Here is a 27,530-nt window from a genome sequence, read left to right on the forward strand (position 1 = left end):
CCATCAAAAATAGCAAATTGTATCAGTCTGCTAAAATTTAGTTCTCATGAAGATGTAACAGGCATTAGTCACTGTGTATTAAACATTGTAAAATTTATTATTGCAAGTTTCTTCATAAGCTGTACAATATTTTGGTTGAAATCCCAGAGCACCTTTGTGAAATGTATTCTTCTAAAAGTATTTTTCATAGGAAATTTCTTGGTGCTCTCAGTCTTCCTGTCAAGGTTGATCAGGTTCATGTGCTTTGCTGTTGATACATGAGGAAGAAATTAAAGTTATAATACTTTGAAGTGATTGCTCAGAGTTTCAGCATGGCTGAATTAATGTATCTGGAAAACTACAGATATGGGGGAACTGGTAGTATTCATGAAAGGTACAGACCTGGCCCTGAACCACCTCGTCTTCCTTCTCTGTTGAGGCAGTACCCAGGCCGAGAAGTCCTGCGTGTGTGAACTGCTGAGGCAGCAGCAGAGGAAGGCTGTCAGTCTAAAGTGGTCTGTCAGTTTGCAGGAACTTAGTAAGCACCAGAGTCCTACTGACTGACTCTTGTCTCCTTTGTTAAAGAGGGTCTCGGTTTTCAGCATATTTGCAGCCATATACCAGACAGGTGCCCCACACATTCACACCTCAAAAAAATCTTAGGAGGATGTCATGACCTTCATTTTACAAGGAAGTGAGGGGAAGAGAGGTGCACTAACTTATCTTTGCTACAGAGATGCACCTGGACTTTTAGGTGGGTTGTCATTCACCGTTGTACTTGCTCATGCATTAACTAATTCTGTTTGCAAATGAGTTAGGTCAAAACGGAATGAATTTTAAATATTTCAGATCAGTGGGTGCTCACCATTTGAAGCAGTTGTGTTTCACCTGACCTTTCTAAGGCAAACTGTGGGTTCTTAACTCACGATTGTTAATTGATTAATGGGAGGACATAAGCAGTCTGAGCCAAACATGGATGAATTAATTATTAATCGGTGATGATATTTAAAAAACTGAGAGAATGGAGACAGCAAAAGGCTGAGTTGTGTGGCCAGAATGCTTCCAAAACTAACCCTCCCTCCATTTGAGGTTGTCGGCCTTCAGCTGCATTTGGTGGTGTTTAATTGGAAGCAGACTGATCTTTGGGTCGTGTTTTCTGTGGATATCACCTGTGTGCTTTGTCTCTTTCTTTTGCTGTGGTCGTAACAGGTGTCTTCTGCCCCATCAGCTGTCACTGTCTTTTGCCTGAGGGCCATGCACCCCAATGCTTGATCGAAGAGCAGCGTCCTGTGCTGCTTGGTCAGCTGGATCAGAGTCGGTGTCCCAGTCTCCATCTGCTGGGGTGCTGAGTGTGACAGAGGAGAGTCCTCTGAGCTGTGCCGCATTGTTGTGGACAGTCTCCTGCATGCTAATGACACTGCTTGGGGGAGGGCGCAGGAAGGCCGGGAGGGCACACAGTGGTTCACTAATGGCCGCGTGTTTGGTTATTTGGAGTTGAAACCCATACTCTATTTTAATATGTATTTTAAACTTCTTGTTTCGTCTGAGGTGAGACTAGCCTAAGTCATTTGGTATATTACCTAATTCTTACCACTCTCTTTTCTCTTTTTATTATACAGTTATTACACAGTGAAGAAATTTTAAAAACTTCTGATTCTTTGTAATTGCTTAGAAGAATTGACATGTTTACAGGACCCTATGCCATGCTACAAAAAAAGAATTTTTAAATTGGAAAACTGACAGCTGAGCATTAATGCTTCTGGTGTTGTTAATTAGATGAGCTTGGTCTGAGATTCTCAAAACTCCAAGATTCACATTTCAAACATGTAAAATGAGGGGGTTGCACCCAATAATCTCTCAGGTCACCTCCACTTACAACATTCTGTGGACATTGAGGCCATTTTTTTGCTTTTAGCACCAGCCACAATGTTTTGGAACATTTACTTGAAAGTGTGTATACACACACACACACACACACACACACATCACATGCATGGCTTGATCAGGCCATCTGTGTGTCTGTTTATCCACTCATCTATCTTCCTTTTTTCTTTATTATTTTTAAAGACTATCTTCATGCATTTCCTGTATTCTCAACCTAAGACTTTGTGGTTTTCTCTGAAGATGGTAAATACCAATCACTGGAATGTGACTGTTAAAATTCCATTTTGTGACCTTCCTAGCAAGTTTTACTTCAGTGATTATTTTAGGAAATCACTAAGGTGTGTAGCTACTAGAAAAGTCTGGGTCTTTATGTCCTACCATGCTTCTTAGCAAAGAGCTGGTACTGAGGGAAATCATTGTTTGACTTGCTTTTGAGAAGCATAGTAAGTTCGGGTACAAAAGGATAATGAATGAATTACTGCTGAGCATCCAGTGGAGAACGGCTGAGCTTCCTTCAGGTAGAAGCACCTGAGGAACACCTGGGAAGCCCCCACTGATCTCCCTGACCAGTCTTCAGGAAAGGGCCACGGGAGAACCGTGCCAGCTCTACACTGCTGTCCAGTCACTGGTTATGTGAAAGAATGAAGGAGTCCTTCAGCCCGTCAGCCCTTCAGTCCATCCTAGAAAGATCCATGTCCTGCTGGGCATGGTAGTACACCCTGTAATCCCAGCAGCTCAGGAGGTTGAAGCAGGAGGATCACGAGTTCAAAGCCAGCCTCAGCAACTTAACAAGGCCCTAAGCAACTCATCGAGACCCTGTCTCTAAATAAAATACAAAATAGGGCTGATGATATGGCTTAGTAGTTGAATGCCCCTGAGTTCAACCCCAGTACCAAAAAAAAGAAAGATACATGCCCTGTTTAGAGCTTAGCGTGATCCCACAGGGTCACAAAACATGAAATTTTAACTTGAAGAGAAATTTTTAACATGTGCTCAGGTGCCCCTGGGGTCACGTTTACATTTTGAGCAACCAGCTACAAGACAGGAGTCTCTCTCATGCTCCTAGATGCAGTGCAGTAGCTTCAGGCCCAATGAGATTGGAACCACTTAGAGTGATTGCCAGAGTCACAGGGCCTCCTCCGAGGACTTCCTAGTAGGTCTGTCCTGAGGCTCAGGCTGTTTGTTCCCACAGGTCAGCTGATGTCTGCTGCAGGCTCCCTCTGGAGGGGCCAGCACTGGTTACCTGTGCCTCAGCTTTTCATTGTTTATTTCACGTACAGTTATTGTGACTTGGTTGAAAAGTCCGCCTCATCCAGACAGAAAACATCTGCGTAGTGCTAAACTGCTCCGAATGGAATCCCCAGCTAATGAAGCCTTTAGGTAGACAGTGATGCTTATCAGAGTAGTTGATGTCACACAGCAGTGGTCAAACCAACCCAGGGTGCTTAGGAAGATGTTAGGTGGCTCTAGGGTCAGTTGCTTCCTTTTCACTTCAGGGGTCTTCATGAGAACATAGCTGTTCCGGGTGAGGCGGGCAAACCTCTTGGTTTCTCCTATTTTCAGTTGAAGTTTCCTTGTAAATAAAATCACCCTCATGCTGCTGCCTTTCTCTACTGGGTGATGGTGACGCAGCTCCGACTCAGGCCTCTGGCTGCCGTGTGCTGCCACCGTGCATGTGCGTGGCCAGAAGAGTCAGAAAGCTCTTCTGTGGGCCGAGGGTAAGGGGACAGTATTCATCTCTCAGAGCTGAAGAGAGGTCGGAGCTTTCATGAGTTCAGTGGATTTAGCATGATTAGGTGTAAGAGTTTCTATTCAGAGAAGATTAGAAAAGCAGAAGCTTTCAGTGATACACGAGAGGCTTATTGGCAGGGTTACTTTGCTTTTCTATTTCTGTAGAGAACGTTTGGCTACTGCTTATGTAATATTGTAATTTCTCAAGAAAATTACTGAGAAATCTTACAAGTTTTGTGCACAGGAATCAATCTAGAAAGCACAGTAAAAGCAGCCGTGCAGGTGAGCGTTCAGGCATCTGGTGAAGGCTGGTTTCTTTTCCTATCCCGGTGGGTTTGCAGGCTTCTCCCTTCACCCAGGAATAACTGGACCCCTGGAAAGTAGGTTTAGTGATTCTTTTGTTGGTCATCCCTACATATTAACATTTGATTATTTTCATGAAGTCAAATGACAAATTCCCACCATACACACACACACACACACACATACATACATACATATATACATACACATATACACATATATATGTAAAATATAAATTATACTATATAGAAGTATGCTGTGTTCCTGTGTTCTCTGGCATAAATGATAATTATAGGGTCCACTTTAGATTTCAAAGAAAACTTCCCTTTGATCTTAACAGAAACAGAGACAGTTAAAGCAGGTGTCCTTTTCTTCCTTTTTAACAAGAGGAGAACATTGATCAGATTTGTACAATTATGGAATAACTGACCAAAGCTAGCATCATGTCTTTGGATACATAAAAACCTTATTATATAGTAAATTTAATGAAGTCCCTTCCACTGATCACCAGAAATTTAGAACATGGAGATTTTAATCATTTCTAAATTGAAAGCACAAAAAAAAATGTTTTTGAACTAGAGTTTAAACTCACTGATAAAATCACTGGTTGTCAGTATTACTTTTTTCTCAGTATTACTGTTTAAAGTGTCATGTTAGCTCAAGCTTAATTGGAAATGAAGGCCACGGTGCCTCCTGCTGAACATGTATGTGTATGTCTTTCAGTAAGTCCCTAATATTGGTCATTTAGTTTAAAACTGACTGCCCCAAATATTAAAATAGACTGAGTCTCTGTTATAATTAGGTCTCTGTTCCTGTTTTGGGATGTTATTCTTGAAAAAATGGCTGAGTCAATTACACAAATACAATGAACACAAAGACTGTTGCTTCAAAGGTATCTCTTCTGGAAAGGAAAAAAAAAAAAAACATGCAGATGTCAGTCCATTAACTCAGACATTGACAATAGTTTCCTTAGACTCCAGCATCTCACTTGCAGAATTAGTTTCCTTAGACTCCAGCACCTCACTTGCAGAATAAGGAGAATACTCCTTATAAAACCTATTATTATTTTGACCATTTGGAAACATGTTTGTGATACTTAAAAAAAAGAGGTCAAATAACAGAATTGTCTGTCGTCATAGGACTTGTGTGGCATGTTATAAGCTATGAATGTATTATCTCCTACAGTGTTCATGACCTTTTAAAATTGGGCTTAATAGTGTTCTCATTTTGAAGATTCCATAGCTGGCCAAGTGGCAGCATTGGAACCCGCAATGTTAGACTCAGAACTATCTTCTTTCTACTGTATCACTGCCATTTATTTAACAAAAAGAGATTTATTCCTTTCTGTTTTTTTAATTAACTTCTTAAAAGTGTATAATTATTTCATAGATGTTTTAGAACTTAAATGTTTTTAGAGAATATCTTTATTGGAATGCTGATTTTTTTACTTGAAAAGCAACCTTTTACCCATTTTCTATTGATCTTGATAAACTTGCCTGGTTTATAAAATAAATCTTGCCTTAATACCAGTTGAATAAAAGACTCAATATTCTTTTTGATTGAGTCACATCTTATGTTTATCTAAATATATCTGATTGTTTCAATTTAGATTTGAAAACCACTTATGCAACTTTAGATAGTGCTTTTATTTTTTGACTCACCAAGGCCATTTCTGCACATTCATCCTTGGAAATGATCAGAAATTCCTCTTTCAGGATTGTATTCTTTGTGGTATTATTTGTAGTATGGGAATATTGGAAATAACCTCGGTGTCCTCTGAGGTACCTGTGTTGTGCGAGCTAGTGCATGAATTAGAGGCACCATCCAAGGTGGTCACTCCAGACCATGTTTAGTAGAATGATTAAATGCTCATGCTATGCTGTTGTTCCTAAGCTCCCAGGAGCTTTCTTCTTTCTTCTTTATTTTTTTCAAAGACATAAATAATGTGAGAGTAGCACTCTCAGTATGTTTCTTCTGTCCCATTTCTTATATCAGGGAGAAATTAAATAAAAATTAAAATATGAAATAGCCAAAAGTGCATATCCTGCAAAATCATTGGCTTTGAAACCTGAAAAAAGGTTTTGATTTTAGGAAATGCTCTAAACTAATTGCTAATGATTAAGTCTGCTTAATTATTTTCTGATTTCTTCCTGTATGCATCCTACCGAGGAGTGAAGAGTGTAAAATTGTAATGAACCAGTCCTGAACCTATAGAAATCACACACGTGAAGAACTCACACACACACTCACTCTGGCTTTCTTGTCAGTGTGCACAAAGTAAGTTCAACTGAAAATTGGAGTGTGAGATCTGCTGCCTCTGGTTCCTCTCGGAGCGACTCAGGAAGGTGGGAATCACCAAGAGCTCAGGACAGTGGGGAGAGATCCCTCGTACCTCATCCAGGTTCCCTGCTGGATGAGGCCTCCTTGGCGTGGATATGCATAAACAGCGAAGGAGGCTTTTTTTTTTTTTTTAATGCTGTGGCATTTGCTCAGCATGAGCCTGGTATATGGGCGTCAGCTGCTGCTTCTCACTGAATTTGGTGCTCCTTCTCTTGGCTCTGGCCAGGTGCCGGGAATCTGTTCAAGGAAGCTCCACCACTGATCCTGAGGCTCTGCCAGAGAGGACAGGGGACAGTTATGCTGCAAAACAGCTTGGCCACTTTTGCTTTTTAAATTATGAACTTCCTGGTTATGCTTTTTCCCCTCCTATTCAATAAAATAAATACAGTACTAAAAGTTGCTCTTTTATAACTTCCTAAGTCCTCTCTGTACTCGTGAGTGGCTCTCAAGAGTGTCTGTCTGGCACATGGTAGTAAATTATTCAATAAATTTTGAAAAATTAAATAAATTGAATGAGGTGATGAATGGAGTTGGCGGGGCTGTGCTTGCTGAATACAAAGCTTCTGCCGGCTAACATCGCCCGGTGGTGTGGGCTGTCATTCTTTTGGTGTTCTTAGGGTCTAGTGTGGTGCAAGCTGTGGAGTCCTCCTTTTTTTTTTTTTCCCCCAAACATTTTTTAAAAATCTCTTTTATTTTTATTTTTTTATTTATTTTTTTGTGGTGCTGAGGATCGAACCCAGTGCCTCACCTGTGCGAGGTAAGGGCTCTACCACTGAGCCCCTGCCCCAGCTCCTGTGGAGTCCTTCTTAGGAAGCACTTTCCTCAGTACTAAGATATGAATGTGCTGGGGGAAGCAGCAGGTTTGAAGGCAGTTGTTTATTGATGAAAGTCAAAGAAGACCTTTACTTTTAAAATCGTACCAAGGTTAGTTTGTCTTTCTTGCTTGACTCCAAAATAAAGTGCCCCATCTGCATTGCGCACTCCGTGGAAGATCTTGAAGCACAGAGCTGTTTCCTTGCAAGCCTGTGCTTCCAAAGCTTTGGCAAGTTTGAAACAGGAGCATGTAAACGGTGCCAAGGCCTTTCTGTGATTGAGAGCACCCCCTGGTGGTGAAAACATCAAACTGTCCCCAGTGAAGATGGCAGATGGTAATGAGTCGAATCTAGCCCATCAATAAGAAAAGATCCATTTTCACCTTTTCCATGGCATCCTCGTGGAGAAATTAACAGATATAAAACAAGCAGATGATAACACAGCCAAGGATTTGTCCATATGCTTTATGTAGCTCCCACGTGAATCTCTAGTGATCAGAAATAACTCCTAGGAACGAGGTAGTTAAAAGCCGTCAGATTTGGTTTACTTTTCACTTGGAAATAATTTCATATTTACACAAAAGTTGCAAAAACAGATCCCAAAGTTTCCACCTACCGTTCATCCCCCGAGCTAAATATTAACATCTTATATCACCATGCTATTTATAAAACCAGAAAGTCTGCATTGATGCACTGCCCTTAACCCATCCTCAGGTCCAAATCAGGCTCCACCAGCTGTCCTACCACCGGTCCTGTCTGTGGCTCCCAGGTTGTCTCATCTCTGACGGGGTCTTGGTTTTGCTTTGTTTTATGAGCTTGACAGTTTGAAGGGCACTGGTTGGTTATTTTGTAAAATATCCTGCACACAGTTTGGGGTTTCCTCATGGTTGATTTTAGGTTGTGAAGCTGTGGCCCTCTCATTGTTAGATGCGTGATGATGTCCTTGTGTCTCATGATGGGTGATGTTAACTTTGTTCACTTGGGTCAAGTGGTGTCTGCCAGGCTAGGTCTGTGAAGTTACTCCGTAATTCCCTTGGTAATTGCTAAGAATATCAACATGATGTGATGAAGTGTTGCCGTGGCTGAATCACGAATGCATTTTCTTTCTCAGGGCATTTTTCCTAAATGGGGTTGTGATTTGCATACTAAACTGGGCACCACTGAAATTTTGTTGCATTGTTTTGCAGTCACCTTTTGCCTGTCATCTATGCCTTCTGCCACCCGTTTTGACCATGAAGGCACAGTCTCTGGAAAGGTCCTCCTTGTTCATGTTGACTGAACCCCGTGCATTTAATGCCCCCCAGGTATGTCGAGAGTACCAGCGTGGCAACTGCAACCGAGGAGAGAATGATTGCCGGTTTGCCCACCCTGCCGACAGTACGATGATTGACACCAACGACAACACAGTCACCGTCTGTATGGATTACATCAAAGGGAGATGCTCTCGGGAAAAGTGCAAATACTTTCACCCTCCTGCACATCTGCAAGCCAAGATCAAGGCTGCCCAATACCAGGTCAACCAGGCTGCAGCAGCACAGGCTGCAGCAACCGCAGCTGCCATGGTGAGTGGGGCCAGCAGCCCTCCCCATGGGCATTCGGGAGCCCAGGGAGCAACTGTATCTGACTACAGGCTGTTCATTTATTAACCTTTTCCTTTTTGAATCTTTGCTGAAGATATGTTTGTTCAGGTATCCCAGACAATACATAAAGAAGTTACTGCTCGCAGAAGTGAGGCTTGCCCCTCCGGTGGTTGAGATTGCTCCTACTCTTGGCCTGACTCTTAATGTCTGTCTTATTCTGGATGTAGGGTTTCTGAAATCCCCGCTTTGTAAAGAACCACCTGTCTCCTTTCCAATTGAACGATATTGCCGTTTCCGGTCTTATTTCTGTGTGCCATCCAATCAGCCACTGTGCCCTTTGGTGTGTTCTTTTGCACATCAAACCTCCTTTTAGTGTATTATCTGACTGTGAACAAGAACATAATCTGGAACTATTTAGGAGAATCGCGTCCACCAAATTGTTTTCAGAATTAGCTACAGGATTTGGAATAGTGCTCTATCTAGATCGGCAGAAATGATACTGTGGCATAAACATAACCATAAAGCTACAGAAGCTCGACTCTGCCATTATACAGACAGGAGGAAGCTGTGCTCAGCAGTTAGAAGACTGCTCAGAGTAGATACTAAACCACTCTACAAAGGTGAATTTAATGGGACCTAATAGCTGAGTTTAATGAGTCCATTCTTTGTTCTTTGCTTAGCTGTTTTAATGTTGTCCTTTTTTTACATAAATATATGCCTTAATCTCCAAAATGCCCATAAAAATATCACTGTGCAGTATTTTATAGCACAGTGAAATGATGGTGGGAGAGATCTTTTCTGTGTTTGTTATGGATACTTGAGCAAAAATACAGAAGGCCGACTCTCTCCTGTTCTCCTTCTTTCACTCTCTTTTTTTTTTTTCTGTTAGAGTATCTCGTTTGTAATTAACTACAAAGAGGAGTTATCCTCCCAATAACAACTCAATAGCGCCTTTATTGTGCATGCTTAGTCTTGTTATTCGTTGTATATGGCATTCCGATGATTTGTTTTTTTATTTGTTTTTTCTCACCTACCCAATGCACTGCTGCCCCCATGATGCACCTCTGCTTGCTGTTTATGTTAATGCGCTTGAACCCCACTGGCCCATTGCCATCATGTGCTCGCTGCCTGCTAATTAAGACTCAGTCGGCTGTCAAATCACTGAAGCGACCCCTCGAGGCAACCTTTGACCTGGTACTATGACCTTTCACCTTTTAGCTTGGCATGTAGCTTTATTGTAGATACAAGTTTTTGATTTTTTGATTTATTTTTTTTACCAATTTAAAAATATATAGATTCCTTTTTCTGTTATAAAGATGTAAAGTACAAAGTACAATGAAAACTGAGTGTGGTTTCCTGACAAAATGAGTGGAATACTGTAATCTGAGTACAGAGATGGATATCGTGCAGGGAGACGCTGAAAGCCCAGCAGCCCACATTCAGTTTAACCACATTGTAAATGTTCTAAATGAAATACCTGGAGGACTTTAGGGTGTATTTTTTGACTGTATATTTATGTACCTGTTTGGTTAGCATGGCTTTAGTGATAGAATGATCTACTTTTCAGTATTTCTAGTTGAGTATTTGAGGGAAACAGTTGCATGTTCTGGGACATCTGCATGTGTAGGCGGGAGGGGACAGCGGGGGTCGGTGTTACTCCCTGTTGCAGTCACTCTGCACAATTAACTCTTAACATCGCTTGTCCCTGTCGACGCTCATGGAGCTCGCAGTGCAGCTTCTTCTTCCCCCAAATCAGTGGCTTCCCCCTGAAAGCCTGAAGCATTATGGGACGTGAAACCCGTAACACACCATAACGCGTGCTGTCCTACCGGTGGGGATTGTTGTGGGCAAAAATAATGCTTCCTTTAAAGCTTTTATCTTGCTTTGGTACCTTTGATTTTTTTTGTGTGTACTGGACTCCCCTGGGTAGTTAAGTGCTCTGCTGTGTGCTTGCTCAGGCTTCCTAACAAGTGTAGCCTTCGACTGATTTCTCTTTTTTCTTTTTCTCTTTTTACTGGTATTTGTTTTTTATACTCATTTACTAAACAGGGAATTCCTCAAGCTGTACTTCCCCCATTACCAAAGAGGCCTGCTCTTGAAAAAACCAACGGTGCCACCGCAGTCTTTAACACTGGCATTTTCCAGTACCAACAGGCTCTGGCCAACATGCAGTTACAGCAGCACACGGCGTTCCTCCCACCAGGTAAGGGGCCCGTGGGCCAATGCACCTGCCAACCTTGCAGCCCCGAGTTAGAGAGGTAGCCCACCCCCTCTGCTCCCCGTCCTAGATAAGGGGTACAGTAAGGTAGTCAGCAGTGAAACCTAGCTGAAGATGTTCCTTAAAAACTAAGAGCTTTAGCTTAATGAAACCTGCAGTCAGGGTCCGTGTTGTTTTATAGATTTGTGTTTGTGTTATTTGGAATTGAAATATGGTTCTCTTCTCTTTTTTCTCTTCCCTCAACACTGTCATATGTCTGTCAAGCTATCTTATGATTCTTTTCAGCTGTAAGACCCCTTTGCCTTCATGATTACATAGGAGTTCATTTGAATTATGTGAAATGACTCAAATATGATCATTTTTCAGCATTTTTGTTTTCAAAGTGGGCAATAAAAAACCAATTATCATTCCAGAGCTCTGAAAACATGCTTTTCTTAGTAGCAATTAATACGTTGCTCAAAATTATTATTGCTCATACACTATCATGGAAAAAATAGCTCTAAGTGACAATGATGTTTGCATTTATTATTGAGGTATAGATCTGTGATTCCAGTTCACATTCCACTTTGCTCACACATACATACCCTACAGTTATTCACAGGACCAAGGGTTAAAAACACAAGCTGACAACTCATTTACACTCGGGGAACTTTGCTGCTTTTACACACTTAGGGTTTATTTCAGAAAATCCATGCTAAACTTAGTAATCTGCAAGTTAACAGCCAGGCACTCTACATCTCATCTTTCTCTCCACTTTTTAACCTTCCTTAAAAAAAAAAAAAACACCATCAGTGTAGAATTTTATTTATTCAATAAAATAATTTTACTAATTAAATTAGTAACTAGGTGTTAATGTCAAAGATCCAGTCCCTTATGCCATATTGACAGTGCATTTGGTTTCTAATACTATGAGAGAATGTGAAATTTGTTTTTAATTTGTGAATAAAAGAATATACTCAGATTATTTTTTCTGGTTAGTGCAACTTTTACATAGTGCATCTTTGAAAACTGGCTGTCCATATGTAGTAAGAGTCAGCTAACTAGAATATCATGTTCCCTGCACAATGGACAAAATGATCATTATACTCATGAAATAACATCTATCCAGTTGCAGTTTGTCCCTGTTAAATAAAAAAGGAAACAATTTTGGTTTATGGCATATTTGTTGCATTCTGAGGGAAAATTCATGTTTTATACCTTTGTTCCCAACATATGTTTTTTGGAAACCTCCATAAATTAATCTTTTTACTTTTTTGTTAAGTTCTCCTGTCCCTAGATTTTTGCTGTTTCCAACAAACAATCCATCAAATTTTGTATACTCAGATCACTCAACAAAGTTTGAAGGAATTATAGGTGACTATCATAATTTCTTTGAAGAAATTTTAAAATTTATTTTTGTCAGTTTACTTCACTGAATAAAACATTGTCATTAGAAATGACAGTTTCCCTATTTAAAATATAAAAATAAAAACAAATTTATCTTCCTCCATATGCTATCTAAAGGAAATGGAAATAACCCATCTCATCAAACAAGTTTTGCATTTGTTTCTGCAACAATATTCAGTTGACTGTACTCTTTCCTAAGTGTAGCCATTGGTCTTATAATATGTATGACCCTTATTTATGACCTGAGTGTCTCCCTGACAGTTTTTAGCCTGTGGACAGAGCGTGGTAAGGTACAGATGAATGTTAGGAAAGAGTCAAGTGAGGGAAAACAGCAAACACATTCATAAGTCAGATTCAATTGTCCCTCTGTTCCTGAAAGTTAAGCATTGCTAATTTAAATAAAATTTGCTACAGTATCTTGAAAAATTAAGATGGATTTGCATTTTTCATTTATGATACATTTTGTAAAGAGATAGTCCGTTCTGGATATATGTAGTTAAAAGTTGTAATTAATATAAAACTATTTCCAGAGTCATATTAAATAACTTTTAGTTGCAATCTAGTTTTAAAGTGTTAAGGCTTCAGGTTAACCTATTTATTAGTCTCGTAACCAGAAGCAGGTAACTGCCTTGTGAGTCTTTAAAAATACTATCATCATTATCTGTGTGCCTGAGTGCCCAGAGAGCAGCCCTAAGACATGAGGACTTTAAAATGGACAGTGCAGCCCTACTTCTGCCAGAGCACCGTGCTGGCCCATCAGAAAGGACAGCGTAACCTGGAACCAGGAGGGCAGCAGCAGGAGTGGAGGGGCACAGGGAGCCGTGGGGTCTGGGAGGCGCCCAAGAGCACAGGCCAGTCTCAGGATGGTTAGTGTTCACACAGCCCTGTGGCCTGGAGGAAGTTCTGCTGGCAGGTGGCACCTGTGTGCATGGCAGACCCCCTGTGTCTCCATTGACATCCTAGTGTATACCACAGGGAGAGGTGGGTAGCCAGGTCTGCGCCCCCTAGGGTTGGCCAGATGCACACACCCACCCAAGAGTTGTGCCCTTATGTGCAGTGTTGCCAGATCTAGTGATTTTCCCCCAGCGATTCTGGACGTTAGTGTGTTCATATATGAAAATTTTAGAAACATTTTGACAACTAATTCAATTATAAAAACACCTCTGAGAACTAAAGGAAATCCTCCTACCATGGATTCATAGGTGATCTCATGTGTAATAACTGGGAGTAAATGAGTGAGTTCATTTTCCAAAATCTTAAGTTAATCTGTATGCAAATAGTCCAGAAGCAGCACAGAGCTGAGTAGACTTCTGACCGCTGTGTAGCAACTGGGAAGGGTCCTCCCAAGGTGTTGTTGAGACTGGGAAGAAAAAGGAAGTCATTTATTTTTTGCATCTCAGATTTTTAAAAGTCTGTAGTCTGTTGAATCGAAAATATCTACAGAGATATGTAAGCATATTTCATCCGAGTCACAGTGACACATGGTTGCTAAATCCTTAGGGCAGCTGACTATATACACGGAGAAGGATGCTGGCAAAACAGACAGGGCTCAGGGCTGGGGTTATAGCTCAGTGATGGAGCGCTTGCCTAGCATGGGAGGCACTGGGTTCTATCCTTGGCACCACATAAAAAAATAAAGTGATTGTGTCCGTCTACAACTAAACTATTAAAAGTAAAAAAAAAAAAAAAAAAAAAAAAAAATCAGGGTTCAATGGCAACCCAGCCGATTGGCTAAGAAAAATTGCTAGATTCAATGACTTTAAGAACAGACTTGTCCTACGTGGTGTCCACCCACTGCACACACAAGTCCTCTGTGTCCCCCAGTGCTCCTTCAGTCCTTAGCTCCCTCTTCCCTTTCCTCTCTTTGGCCTCCCCTCCCATCACCTTTCCCTCTTCCATCCATCCATCCATTCTTCCATTCATTCAGTCAGCAGACACCCGTCTTACGCCACACTTTGTGTCCACGTTTACCCCAGGGATTGCAAACTCAGTTCTCAGGGACACTCTAGGATCCAGAAATGTTTAAAGAAAGTTTAAATGTGCATTCTATAGGCAAGGCACAGACACCCCAGCTAGAAGCCCGCTCTCCTCTGTCCTCAGACCTAGCTGTTTCTTACTTTTGTTCCAGGGCTCTCCAATCTAGTGGTCACGCCTCACACCGAGTCACTTGTGTTCCATGATCTCGTTTTCCCCTCTAGCAATATCAAAAGGTTGTCTTAACACTCCAGTTTTAGCAGTGAGCAGTCTGGGACCAACAAAGGCCCAGCAGTTTGCCTACAAGTTAAATGATTTACAAGGTTTAGCTAGAACTTGAACTCAGGCCAGGGGACATGGGTTAGTCTCTGTATCTGTGAGCTTATGACGAAAATATCAACACAATGACTCAGGAGAATGGAACCAGCCCTTACTGATCACCTAACTCCCTGAATAATGTCTCATGCCCTCCATTTTATTTAAAGACAAATATTAGATGAAATTCACATTGAATTTTTTTTTCAATTTTAGGTATATACTGCTCTTTTTAAAACTTTATCACTCTTCAGGACTAAATTGATTATTGATGCAGATTATGCATAATCCAGGGCCTTCTTAGGATGTAGGTATGAATTTAATTTCACCCTGTAATGAGAGTATGTCAGAAATATCATTTTATTTACATTGTTTCTTTTTCTTGAATTTAAATTAAGCACAACTCTAAACTCCAAGTTTCCTTCCTGGGAGATAAGAGGCATTACAGGCCTCCTCCTTCTGACATCCTCCTCCCTCCTGATCCCACCTTAGGGTGAGGCCTGTGCAGCCCATGATCTCAGCTGACTCCCCCTTCTCCATTCTCCAGCCACCAGGGCTCATTGGTGATGCAATCATTGCAAGCCGCCAGAGCTCTGTAAGACAGGTCCCTGGGGCTCTGAACCTGCATAGGTAGGAGCACCCCTGCCCTTAAGGTCCTGCTCCTGTGGGCCATTGTGAAAGCATGGGCTTCCTGAACACCTGCATAGCTGCTACTGGCCTCCGCAGGGCCTTGAGGACCTTTCTGCTGGTCCTCCATTGCCATATCTGCCTGCCTGAAGCACATCCGTCCTCTCCCTCCCCAGCATACCTCCTTCAGTCCGTGTGGGCTTTGGCTTATATACAACTACCAGAAAAAAGGGACTGAAGGCCAGGAGACTTCTTCAGGTGTTGGGGGTGCAGGGTGGGGTGGGGGGACATAGAAGACAAAAGATATCCAGCTTGTCACTTTTATTACGATCAGTGAATGTAAATATAATAATTTATACTTACATAATTACATATCAATAAAAGTTTATAATAAAAATAAGAAAGTGCCACTTATTTGGGATATCAGTTTTGATAATTCAGTTGTGACTTTACTCCAAAAATGATAGACATTAATTTTAGAAGATTTAAAATCACTTTTAATTCTTATAATAAACCTAAAAAGACCTGAATTATCGCATGGAAATTTCAACTTCCCAACCAAGCCTTATTACGATTCTTTTTCTCTCTTCTACTTCTTTCCTTTCTCCTTAACATAGTTTTAAATGTGCATACATTTCATTTTAAATTAGCTTGCTCTTGTTTTTCCTGCATCTTCACACAGATAAATTAAAAATTTAATTAAAAACACCGTGTAACTAAAACAGCACATTCCACAGAAACACACCATTCTGTTGTGCAAATATCTTTGTAGGGGAAATTGGAAATTGACAAATACATTCACTTAAATTTTGCCTTGTACTGAAAACTGAAGAAAAATTTAAATTGGCTCTTTGTGCCTCTTTATTAGTAAATGAAACCATTTGAAGTAAAGTTGGATATTATAGTCATTTCACAAGTGCTTTTTGCTCATGGTAAGAGGGTCCTACAGCATTATGTCTCTGTATCTGTGAGTTTCTGCACCTGGCTAGTATTTTCATTGCTGCCTGATGTTTATTTGCCGCAAATCCCTCTCAGAACTGTGTGCACTGGTTATGATGGTAATGAGGAAGATAAGTCAAACCGAAGCTGAACTCATAAAAGCTCTAGGGCTCTAGAGAGATGGCGTAAGGTAACCTTTTTTCAACATGTGTAGGCTTAATCACAGGGGCTGGAGCACCGTGGTCAGACTGCAGCAAAATGGCAAACAGTCAATTTAGAACCAACAGCCTGCACAGGACCTAAACTGGCTTTAGGATTCCTTAAAATACCACCTTACTCTTCAGCTTTTCTTTCCCAGTCCTCTTGCCCTACCATTAGGGGGAGATGGTTCACAAAAGCTAGACCCAGTATTCAATTTTGCTTGCTCTTCTGTCTCAAATTAACTTCTGTATAATTATTGGCTTGTTTTCTGTTGTCTTTCACAAGTCTTTATTCAGTAGTAGTAGCAAATGACAGAGATAGTTCAGTGTCTTAAATAACGCCTGTCAATACCACATGACTCCTCCTGAAGGGTGCCTCCCTAGACCCTCCTGAGGTTGATCACTGATCTTGTGGCCACATTCTAACTGTGAACACAGACTAATTGGCAGCTGGGACAGGGGTTCCAACTAAGTAGTCCCAGCCTCAGCTGAGTCCTCAGTGGCAGCTTTGTTTTGTAAGGCCACCTCTCACAAGACTCAATTGGCAGATTTTTTTTTTCCTAACAAATGTTCATCCCAGATGCTGCTAGTATTTAAAAAGGATGTGCCAAGATTTAGATAGAAATATAAAATCATTTGATATTTTGAAACCTAGAAGTCTAAAATAATCTCTAGAAAGAACAGTAGATCTCCATATGGGAAAGTGCCCTGTTCTTGGTAAAAATAAATAGATTTCCAATATTTCTATGTCAGAAAGAACAGGAGCTATATGTGGAACATTTATTTTTACTTATCATGGTCAAACAATTGTGAACATTGATGCTAACGCTCCGTATGTGATACGTGCATCTTCATTATTTCCCACTCAGGGATTTTATTGAAGTCTAATTAGCAATTTCTTATGTGTGAAATTTTGTAAAACATTGGCTACTCCAGGAATCTTGAGGCTCTAAACCAGCAATGAAAACCAGCTTCTTTTCCCTACCAAGTAAACCCACTGGAGACTTAACGTCTGTTCCTCCTTTAGTGCTTTTTCTTCGTTTTAATTCCAAAGTAAGGCAATAAAGAAGTCTCACTTTCTTTTTATGTATAGTTGATTGCTTGATTTCCCTCCAAATAAAATTCCTGTATGGATGCCCCCAGCCCCTTTGTGTCTGTGTGGTTGGTGCTGCAATGAACAGAGGAATAAAGCTCAGGGAATTTAAATAAATGTTTTGGTCTTGTCACATTGTTAAGTCAGTATTTTGTGCATTGATATTTAGCATTTTAATAATAAATAATATCTCAAATTATTTAGCATGTGTTCAATCTAAAGAAAACGTTAATACATTCATGTGTCAAAGTCAGAAATAGCAAACAGCCAGATGGCTAGGAACCAGATTAAAAAAAAAAAAAAAAGCCAATTCAAATATTATTTTCAAAAGAATTAAGCAGGTTTAAATTTTTCCAAATACTTTCCTGGTAGGCGGTAATTAAGAGAAACAAAGTGTACAGGCACACAGTTAACCGGCCTTTATTCTTCACTCGAGACTAGTTCTGATTGATCACTGTGCTGTTGTATGATTTGATTGTGCTGACAGTTACATGCCACTGTCCCATAATAACAATTTTTCTTCTTTGTTCAAATGAATTTCCTAATTACACGTGTGATGGGATGTTTTAATTCTTTTCCCTTTTCAAATCCACCTTCCTGTTGCAATGCATGATGGGCAGGCTCAATATTGTGCATGACACCCGCTACAAGTGTTGGTAGGTGCCAGCTTTGTTTCTTGATTATCTTAAACCTATGGTGCACCTCACAGCCCCTCAAAATCCACTGCTGAGTTTAACTTGATCTATTGGGCAAGTCCATTCCCTTTTACTAACACCTGTCAATTAAATGCCATTTTCTATTTAATTGACATGGACTCACATCAATGTTTTCTTTACACACGACAGTTTCCTTGAATCACCTTTGGTGGATTTTGATTGGACTATGAGTTCTGGTGTGTAAAAAAATAAAAAATCTATCTCATAAAAGTAATAAACTGTATATTTTTGTAATAGTAAATAATAAAAATAGACTTTTACTCAAACGGATAACTGAATATATGAAGTAAATACCTGTATTTTGACTTTTGACTTAGATTTTGAATGTCTGTTGAACACTATATAAAATTCTTGTTTTTGACTTAGCAAATTAAGCCTGTTTGTGTCAATTTTCTTGATTTGATGGTAACAAGCTTTTTTTCCCCTTTTTTTTCTCTTCCATCCCCCTCCCCTTCTCTCCTTGGAATGTTGTCCTGCTTTGCGCTGTGCATGTCACTCGCTGGTGATGATGTCCTGTCACATGGCTTCTTGCTCTGATAAATACCATGCCCCATGACCTCTCTGTGTTGCCATGGTTTCCATATCGCTACACTCTTCTGTATGTTTGCTTATATGATTTTCCCTCCGAAAGTTCCCATGGTGCACGGTGCTACGCCAGCCACTGTGTCCGCAGCAACAACATCTGCCACAAGTGTTCCCTTCGCTGCAACAGCCACAGCCAACCAGGTTTGCTAATTTACAGCTTTGTTTCTTAAAAACCAACTCGGATAGGGCTCCATCCCGCAGCCTTGGCGCACGCGGATCTCCCGCTGAGCTCGGTGGGTGCTGTGTGCGCAAGGGCTGTGGAGGGTGCTTTGAGAAGCATGGGGTTTCAGAGATACCTCTTGTTGGCCTACACATTCTCTCTACGATGAGCAGCAGAATGCTTTTATGCCATTTATAAGTGCTCCAAAGTTGTCGCAGCTCCGTTTCTGAAGCTACTAAAATGATATTTACACAAGCAATTCTCATCTGGTCTCAGCCGATTGTGCAGGCATTTTGACCAATCAAAAATGAAGACAGTTTTAAGATTTTGGGGTTTTTTTTGTTTTTTTTTTTGGAAAAACATTTGGTATATTCAGTCCTCAGTTCTTAACTAAATTCTTATAAAAAGTAAGGTCCTTAAATGTATTGCATATGCCACAAATGACCACTCTTGTAAATAGTTTGATATAAAATTATTATAATTTGATTTGTTTGACAAGCACATTGCATAGTCAAAATTAGTTAAGTTTAATTACAGCTTCTCTAAGCTTTGATTCTCTTATGTTAAGCAAAAAGAAAAAAAGCTAAGTGCTGTTATTTCTATAATTATCCTGCATAAATGCTGGCGATGTATGAAGGATAAAAGAAATCAAGTAGGGTAAATTGACAGACATTCTATGTTCCATACAAGTTTGTAGGGCAGCAGTTATGCAAGATACTTTTATGTGAAAGGAATCTATTTAAGAAATTTAAGTGTTATGATGTACAAGGGTGACTATTTAAAATAAAATTATTTAAAACATTTGAAATTCAAAACCTGCCACTGATTCCACCAGTGTTTCCTAAGCCCATTTATAAACATGTTCTAGAAAATACTGGTTGAGTTAAAGTCACGTTTATATAAAGTAAGTCTGGGCTTTGAATATTTAGAATGTTTCGGCTGAAAGGGTTCAGTGGCATTGGTACTATATGAAAACAGCTAAACCCAATTTCAGATAACCCACCGACTAAGGTTAAACGGTACCAAATGAGTCTCAAACGGACCAGTGTCAGGTGAGATTCCACATGTGACTCCTTTGGAAGAGAGACCAATGAAGAGTCATCTGAACTTGTGGTTACTCCTCTGAGGAATGGCCACCCCTATTTCTACAGTACATCATATAAAATTGATGAACTTTCAGCTATTAGTATGGCTATTAAAAACTTTCAAAAGCATAATACCAAAATGGACTTATTTTAAAGTTTCAGACGAGCTTTAAGCATTTCTTGGCAAAGAATCATCAGTTTTTCAGAAGCTTGTCAAAATAGCCCTGGATTTACACTAACACATCAGACTCATTTACAAGAATGCTGGGTGGTGCAGATGTGGCATGTTAGTGAGCAGCATTTGGCTGAGATATCTTAATGGATTCAGTGCCATCCACTGTGGCCCAGATCTTTGGTGCCGACCTCTCGCGTGTGTCCCACGCATGAGTATAGAATTGCTGGTGTAAGCAGAACTATAGCAAAGCCAATTTCAACATGCCCTTGGCCACCTGGGTTGTAGGGGACACTTTACTTTTTGCATTGTGCTGTGACCATTTCATGCATAATCTTGGGTCTTCATACTATTTTACAACCAAACAAAAGAAAAGGGAATGGATATATATATACACACATATATTATATCTACATATACATACATATGTATATGCCTACAGTACATTAGCAATGCTGGGAATAGCTGATGCCACAAACTGCAGCCTGCATGCATGCAGAGGTTTCTAGCTGGCCCTTCATCTGCATCGATTGGTGTTGAAGGTCCTTGGTATGTTTCGACAGCCCCATCCTTGATGCTTCTACACTGTTGGGTGCAGCATCCTGTCCTGCAGCAGCAGGAAAAATGGTATGAGAAGCTTCATTATGCTTGGAGCACATTTTCGTGCCATTTGCCAGTGCCGTAAAATTGTGTAAAAATGTCAGCTAAGAAATGGAAATAAAATAGGGACCTATTAATACGCACTCCAGACTGTGGGTTGTAGTGTGGTGAATCAGCCTAGGATGTCTAAATCGAAACAACAAAAAAATGCCTTCACGTATGTGATTTCATTATTCTCCCATCCACCTTGCTGAAATGGGACGTGTCATTTTATAGATTAGAGAAATTAGTTGCTTAGAGTAATTAGTTGCTTTGCACGAGGTCACATGGCCAGGAGACGGATTGTGAGTGTCAGAACCCAAGCTCCCAGCCTCTGACAGCCTCAGTCTGTTGGGCTGCCTCTCCCAGGCTCGGAGCCTTGAATTTGGGTTTGGAGGAAAATCAAGTCGCAAATTCAAAGTTCTTGGCTTTGGGGACTATTGAAATAAGTAACCCCTATATTGGTTTCTTATTGTATTTCTCTGACGTTCTCTAGTTCTCTTGCCTGTTTAAAATACAGTAAGATGTGCAATCAAGATTCAAAGATGGCTCTAAGGCAAACCTGCGCTCCTAGTTCTTTTGACATACTCCTTTATAATTCTTACCTGGTATCGTTAATTTGGGGGGGGGAGCTAAATGCCCTAATTCGAATGAAAATATTAGAAATTTGGTTGCACAAAAATAGGCAAGTCATCTCCTCTCTGATTTCTATATTATTACTCAATAACCGAAACCTCAGGGGTGCGTGTGTGTGTAGGCCAACAAAAAGGGCTTCTTTCAATTACTGCTCTGCATGAATTTTTGGTAGTTTTACTTCTCTTACTTCCTAAAAACTGGTAACATCTATAGAATAGTATTTAACACAAAAATTAAAAAACAAACTGAGTCGCTACTCTGGCATTGAAGTTGACATTAACGTACTGTTATGTTGACCAGATGAGGACTGTCACCTCACAGCTGAATCTCACTGTTCTTTAAAAATTTAATAATAAGATGTCTTCATCTCTTGGTTGTTGGCTTGCTTGCATGGATCATTCATTAAATAATCTTTTATTTGCTAGATACCCATAATATCTGCCGAACATCTGACTAGCCACAAGTACGTTACCCAGATGTAGAATTGTCACCACTGAACAGTAAGTGCATTATCTGATGTACAGTCACGTATTCGTGGTGGGTTTTTAAGATGGCAGTTTTGTAGTGCACTTAAAATTGTATAAAACTTAAGAGAAAATATGAATATAGAGCTCCTATTTTTATCTTAGGTAGTTTGTGAAGAATTTTATCATACAAATTTATAATCAAAATGTCTATCACTTAAACATACAAAATACTGAAGGATAATCATTTTCTTATTTCGTGTAAGAAGTAAGCACAAGCATGAAAGACAAAAAATGTGTCTTAAAAGTAATTAGAAGGTGTGGGCTAACTGGGGCGAACTTTTCTTTAGAAGCCCAAAGAGCAGGTATCTGGGACGGCTTGGTCCCATAGTTCTGTTGTGGCTGTTGACTCTGCCCCACTGGAGCAGGGAACTTGGATGTGGCCATGTTCCAAGACAAGTTGGATTTTTTTTTTTTTTTTACAGGCTAGATAGTAGGCTGGATTTGGCCCACAGCAGAGATAGTCATTAATTATGTTTTTCCTATTACCTGGCTAAATCCTACATGAGAATAGGTACCCACCTCATCCACATGTCACTGTACACAGGGCCATTAGAGTGGAGTGAGTCTGACTTCACACAGCCCCATGTGCACATGCCCACGTATGACGCCCACACCAGTGAACAGCCAGAGCCTTCACAGTTGCAGCCTTGGGGGATCGTGTCGTTCTGAGCATGTGGCTATTGCTCGAAAATGGTCTGAAAGTCTTGTGTTTTGCCTTCAGAAACATTCTGTTACATACTTGCCAAGGCAACTGGTGTTCATTCTTAGAGGATATTTTATTTAGCGTGTGGACATTCCAGTTACAACTAATGCCCAGAAGCATGATAGGTACTTATTTTTACATTTAGAAGAAGCCACAACATAAAACTGACCCAGGTGAAAGAGATGGATGATGGTTCTTTGTTGCTTCCTTGCCTTCATTTACTTGGTCATTAACACATTTATGAGTGAGGTTTTGGTGCTACTTTGTGAGTCACCATGGCCTGGAGGGAAGGCTGTGAGTCATCTCTGTGTGAGGGAGGTTTGGAGACTTCTCCCTGAGCAGAGGAGAAAGAGCAGCTCTCTCCAGCAGAGACAGGAAACAAACAAATCTGGACACTGAAGCAGTGGACATAGAGAAGGGAGGGCGGGGAGCCCCTGCCAGTGACCACCCATAGCAAGAGCCAGTGGCAGAAGAAGCGTGGGCAGTCCCAGGGCCACAGGGACAGAAAGGAGAGGCTCTTTCCCCGCAGCACTCCTGGGGCTGTACTGTGCTCACTAGCACATGAGTGGAGTTGTGTGGCCGGCTTCCTTGGTTCTCTTAAAGCAGTTCGGATAAGAAGGCCCAGGGTCCTGAACAATAGTCACATTTTTAGAATAAGCACATTACTTTGTAGTGTGTAGGCTGAGAAGAAGAGTTCTGCTGTTTCTGTGTTTAGAAAAAAAAAAATCTGTGATGGGAAATCTTAGAATAAAGTCTTAGTTTTTTTAAACTGTCCATCTCATTTCATTCACATGGAGATAAAAGACACGTTATCCATTTGCACTGGTGAAGTTTTTGTTTTCACCTGAAGATTTAATGACATACATGTGAAACAGAGTGTTTAATCAAGAAATGAAATTTTCATGTTAAGTATGTGTTGGAAACTGCTTGCAGTGATGATCTGTTTTAACCAAGGTTATCTCTTTTTTCCTTGTAGATCATACTAAAGAGGAAAAGACAGTGTGCTTGGTTAGAGTAAAGGATGAGGTCATTAGCCATATTGTATATACCGTCAAGCGCCACACACAAACCCCTCAGCCACAAGACATCCACATATTGCATGTTACCAGAAGAAAAGACACCACGGAGATCCACTGCACACTGCTGCCTATACACTTTGTACATTTAATTGATATTTGTGCTGAGGTGATATTCCTGTCTAAAAGAACAACATTGTCTTTCTTTTCTAGCACAGAGTTATGCATTAAAATATGCATACATAATTAGTTTCCTATATATTCATGCCATCTTGAAAAGACAGACTATGGTGTAACCATGATTCTATTATGTATTGGTACGTCTGTAGACCAAGATATAATTTTTTAAAAAAATAAGTTTATTTCTTTCAAGGTTTACAAATAACAAAGGTGCACCTTGTATTTAAAATTGCCATTATAGATGAGAGCGTGCATGCACAGTCATTTTTGTTTAAGAGTAATATTTTTAATGTAATAGATTGTAAGGCGTGGTGAGGGAGGGATCTGACAGAGATGAATGTGCCAAGAAAAACCACAACTGTGTATATTTTAAAGCACATCATGGCTTTAAGTACCATGTTGTTAAGGATTCTCATGAAGTGCCATAGACTGTACATCAAATTAGAGTATTATTTCTTCAGTGTTATTGTTTTCAGAGCCACGTTTTGTTGCTTATTTGCTAGTACTAATCAATCAAAGGGCACCATTCTTTTTTTTTGTTTTGTTTTTTTGGAAACCAAAGCTGTCTCAGAAATGGCCAATTTAACTACAGTAACAATAGACAGCACAACACAAACTCAATACAGATAAACTCACACATACTGGAGATATATATAATAGATATATATAAAATTATTTTAATGCATTGTAGTGTAATATTTATGCATACTATATTGTATAACATTTTATTCAAAAGGGATATGCCATTTCTGAGACACGATAACAAAAAAAATGTTTGAGGAAATTCTTTTGCTTCTATTTATAGCCTCTGTCAAAAGTCAAAAAGACTATAAATGCTTTGCAAAAATGGTTTCACGTTTGCTTCAATGCTTCATCACAGTCACATTGAAAATAGTGACTCTAAACAAAGAAGAAAGCAGCACTGTCATCAGATGCATGATAAACCAAAATATGAAAATGGGAAATGTTTAATTAACCTAGTAATTGGGTGGGTTAAGTACATGGGTGAATTTTATATGTGATTTGTTTTGTTTTGTTCAGATTAACTGCTTATAGCCTTAGAAAGCCTTTTACAAAATTAAAAAAAAATAGATGTGCATTCAGTTTTTAAGAATGGATTCATCCAAAGGAATTCCTTTTTTGTGGTTTGGGTGTTGCAGCTAGTAAAAGGGTATTTTTGCTCTGTTCAGCAGTTCTATCAATTGCTGAAGTAGGGCCAGGTCACTGGTAGTTCTAGTGTGGAATGGGAGAAGCGAAAGTTCAGTTGTAGAACTTTCCATACTTCCAAGTTTACTGCAAGTTTTTATGCTTGAGAGAGATGCTTTCTAATATAAGACTGATGTGTTGATTTTACTGATTGTACTGTACATCTATTAAAGCCTTAGATTATTACATTACGGGTTGGAACCCATACCAATGTAATTTCAATCGTGTTAAGAGAGTAATGGTGACTTCACATGTTATTGTAGTTAGTAACATTATAGAATATTACTTATTTTTCTTGTTAAAATGTAGTTTTTCATTTCCTACATTTATTAGATTTTCATTTTCTATTAACAATTGAATACCATTTCAGTTTATAGACTATTGTTTTATTAGATTTTACCAATGAATTTTTCAAAATACAAAAAAATTAAAGTAGTTTTTCCTTCATAACATACTCAGTTTTGAATTACATGTAGTGTCATATGAATATTCGTATTATTGTTAACTAAATGATTTATATTTTACTGATTTAATATTACAATGTAAGAATGTCAGTCATTGTTAGTTCTTGTCTAGTTTTCATTAAAAGAACAAAGATCTTTTATATGGATATCTTATAAATATATAATCATTGCTAAGTAAGAAGTTAAGTTGTTGCTATCGCAACAATCCTGGCAGACAATTGAGTAATATTTTGATGATTTATTTTGTTTGTAATTAGTTATTATAAGAAGATCTAGATCCTAGATATTAGAATAAAATTTATTTTCTACTGTATCCATTTCAAATGTTAAAGTATTGTTTAATATTTTTGAAATCCCTGAATATCAGGCCTTGTTATAAATAAGCTGCATAATCAATAAATAGAACAAGGGACTTTTTGTTGATAATCCAAATACTCAAAGTTTACGTAATGAGAATTATAGCTTGTGTGCAAACTCTTGAGGGTTGATTATGCTGCAATGGAGCATGTTGGGATGTCTAGAGAGAAGGTTGACTTTTTGCACTTCTGTATATAGTCAAAAGAGAGAAACCTGTATAATAGTAAGATCTTATTTTGAATAAAAACGTCTATAATTACAAGGAGTTTTGTTAAGGCTGATCAATGACAGACTGAGCAGAATTGCTTGCAAAAGTGGCTCAGAGTTAGCGCTCCACACCCCTTCACACGTGTTGCTTTGCTTTTTGTGGACAGCTTGTAGTTTGCCAGGATCTTTTCAGCTGGGAAGATATGCCATCCTTCCAAGATCTCATGACTGACGAAAACTCCATTGGGCCAGATCTGCCTGAAGATCATTACCAAAAATAGCAGGTACTTCGACCATCATGGTGAAATCATGGATCAGATATTCCGTACATTTTTCAAAACTACTGCATGTTTAAAACTTCAACAGACAAAACAAAAGAAGGAACTATTCTAAGGACATAAATTGTTCAGATCAGTTTCTGCCAATTTCAGTGGTTTATTGTTCACAAAAATGAAATCTTCAAAACGAGTATCGACTTTCACAAAATCTAAACCATGAACAGGCAAACCAAACAGCACACTGTAGCTCTAGTTGTTATGTGATTGTTTTTAATTGCTGTAGGATCCTGTTCTTTCAGCAGGTGAAAAAATAAAACACAGTTCAAATTTCACGGTTTTCATTTTCAACTCAGAAGCACTCAAAAAAAGCCAAATGTAATGATGGGCACTTGTTCATGAATCGAAGCCCCCGCCCCTGCGCGGGTCGCAATGTTGCACTTACGGCAACCGCCACTTTCATCTGCTGAAAGGACACATGTGCTTGGTTTTACTATTATGTAATCACAACTTACTTTCTGCTTGTAGTTGCTTAAAATTATGTATTTTGTCTTGGGCTGCAATTTGTTTTATGCTTATTTTATTATTACTGCAGTAGTTGACTTTGCTGTATGGAAAAATAAAGTGAAATTGCCCTAATAAAACTTCTCTTTCTTAAGTATCTTTGTGTGTCTGAGATTGAGTGACAAGTTATTTCTGGGCATTTCATATGCTCATGCGTATACCTCCTTATCAACACATGGGTGTATAAGTTCATTATCTTTTCTTATTCTTTTGAGGATTGAACCCCGGGATGCTTGACCAGTGAGCCACATCCCCAGCCCTTTTTTAATTTTTTTTTTTTAAATTTTGAGACAGAGTCTCACTGAATTGCTGGGGGCCCCACTAAGTTGCTGAGGCTGGCTTTGATCTGACGATCCTCCCACTTGAGCCTCCCAAGCCACTGGGATTATAGGCACATGCTGCTGTGCCTGGCCATTATCTGGTTTTAGAGGATTTCAAGGAAGGCATTTATTTCTTTCTCACTGATAATTTTTTTTAACTGATTTAGGTAAACAGCTTTATTTTATTTTTCCCACTTTTTTTGGTGCATTATAACTGTCCATAATGTTGGATCCAGTGTTACATATTCATATGTGCACACAATACACGTTCAGCCAATTCCATTTCCCCTTGATACTGAGAATCCGAATCAGGATGTGTTGCCATCCTGTGCCAGGG

At 39.5% G+C, this 27,530-nt stretch overlaps 1 protein-coding gene across 31 annotated transcripts in view; it reads left to right on the plus strand.

The window, feature by feature from the left end:
* Window positions 1–26,970, plus strand: part of Mbnl1 (muscleblind like splicing regulator 1) — a 184,446-nt gene extending 157,476 nt beyond the window's left edge. For 9 of the 31 annotated variants that reach the window (XM_048794007.1, XM_015486916.2, XM_048794008.1 and 6 more), the window contains 7 exons: window positions 8,354–8,611; window positions 9,770–9,823; window positions 10,679–10,832; window positions 18,002–18,037; window positions 18,729–18,823; window positions 21,800–21,874; window positions 23,581–26,970. In XM_048794007.1, the coding sequence (XP_048649964.1) occupies window positions 8,354–8,611; window positions 9,770–9,823; window positions 10,679–10,832; window positions 18,002–18,037; window positions 18,729–18,823; window positions 21,800–21,856 (654 nt within the window). In that variant the 3' untranslated portion in view covers window positions 21,857–21,874; window positions 23,581–26,970. Of the gene's footprint in view, window positions 1–8,353; window positions 8,612–9,769; window positions 9,824–10,678; window positions 10,833–11,111; window positions 17,810–18,001; window positions 18,038–18,728; window positions 18,824–20,541; window positions 20,584–20,662; window positions 20,727–21,799; window positions 21,875–23,580 lie in introns of those variants that run through there. The other 22 variants (XM_048793996.1, XM_048793995.1, XM_048793997.1 and 19 more) reach the window with 12 other exon arrangements.
* The last annotated feature ends 560 nt before the right edge of the window (window positions 26,971–27,530 follow it).

The sequence above is a fragment of the Marmota marmota genome, unplaced genomic scaffold (genome assembly GCF_001458135.2).
Source record: "Marmota marmota marmota unplaced genomic scaffold, marMar, whole genome shotgun sequence".
Taxonomy (NCBI): Eukaryota; Metazoa; Chordata; class Mammalia; order Rodentia; family Sciuridae; genus Marmota; species Marmota marmota.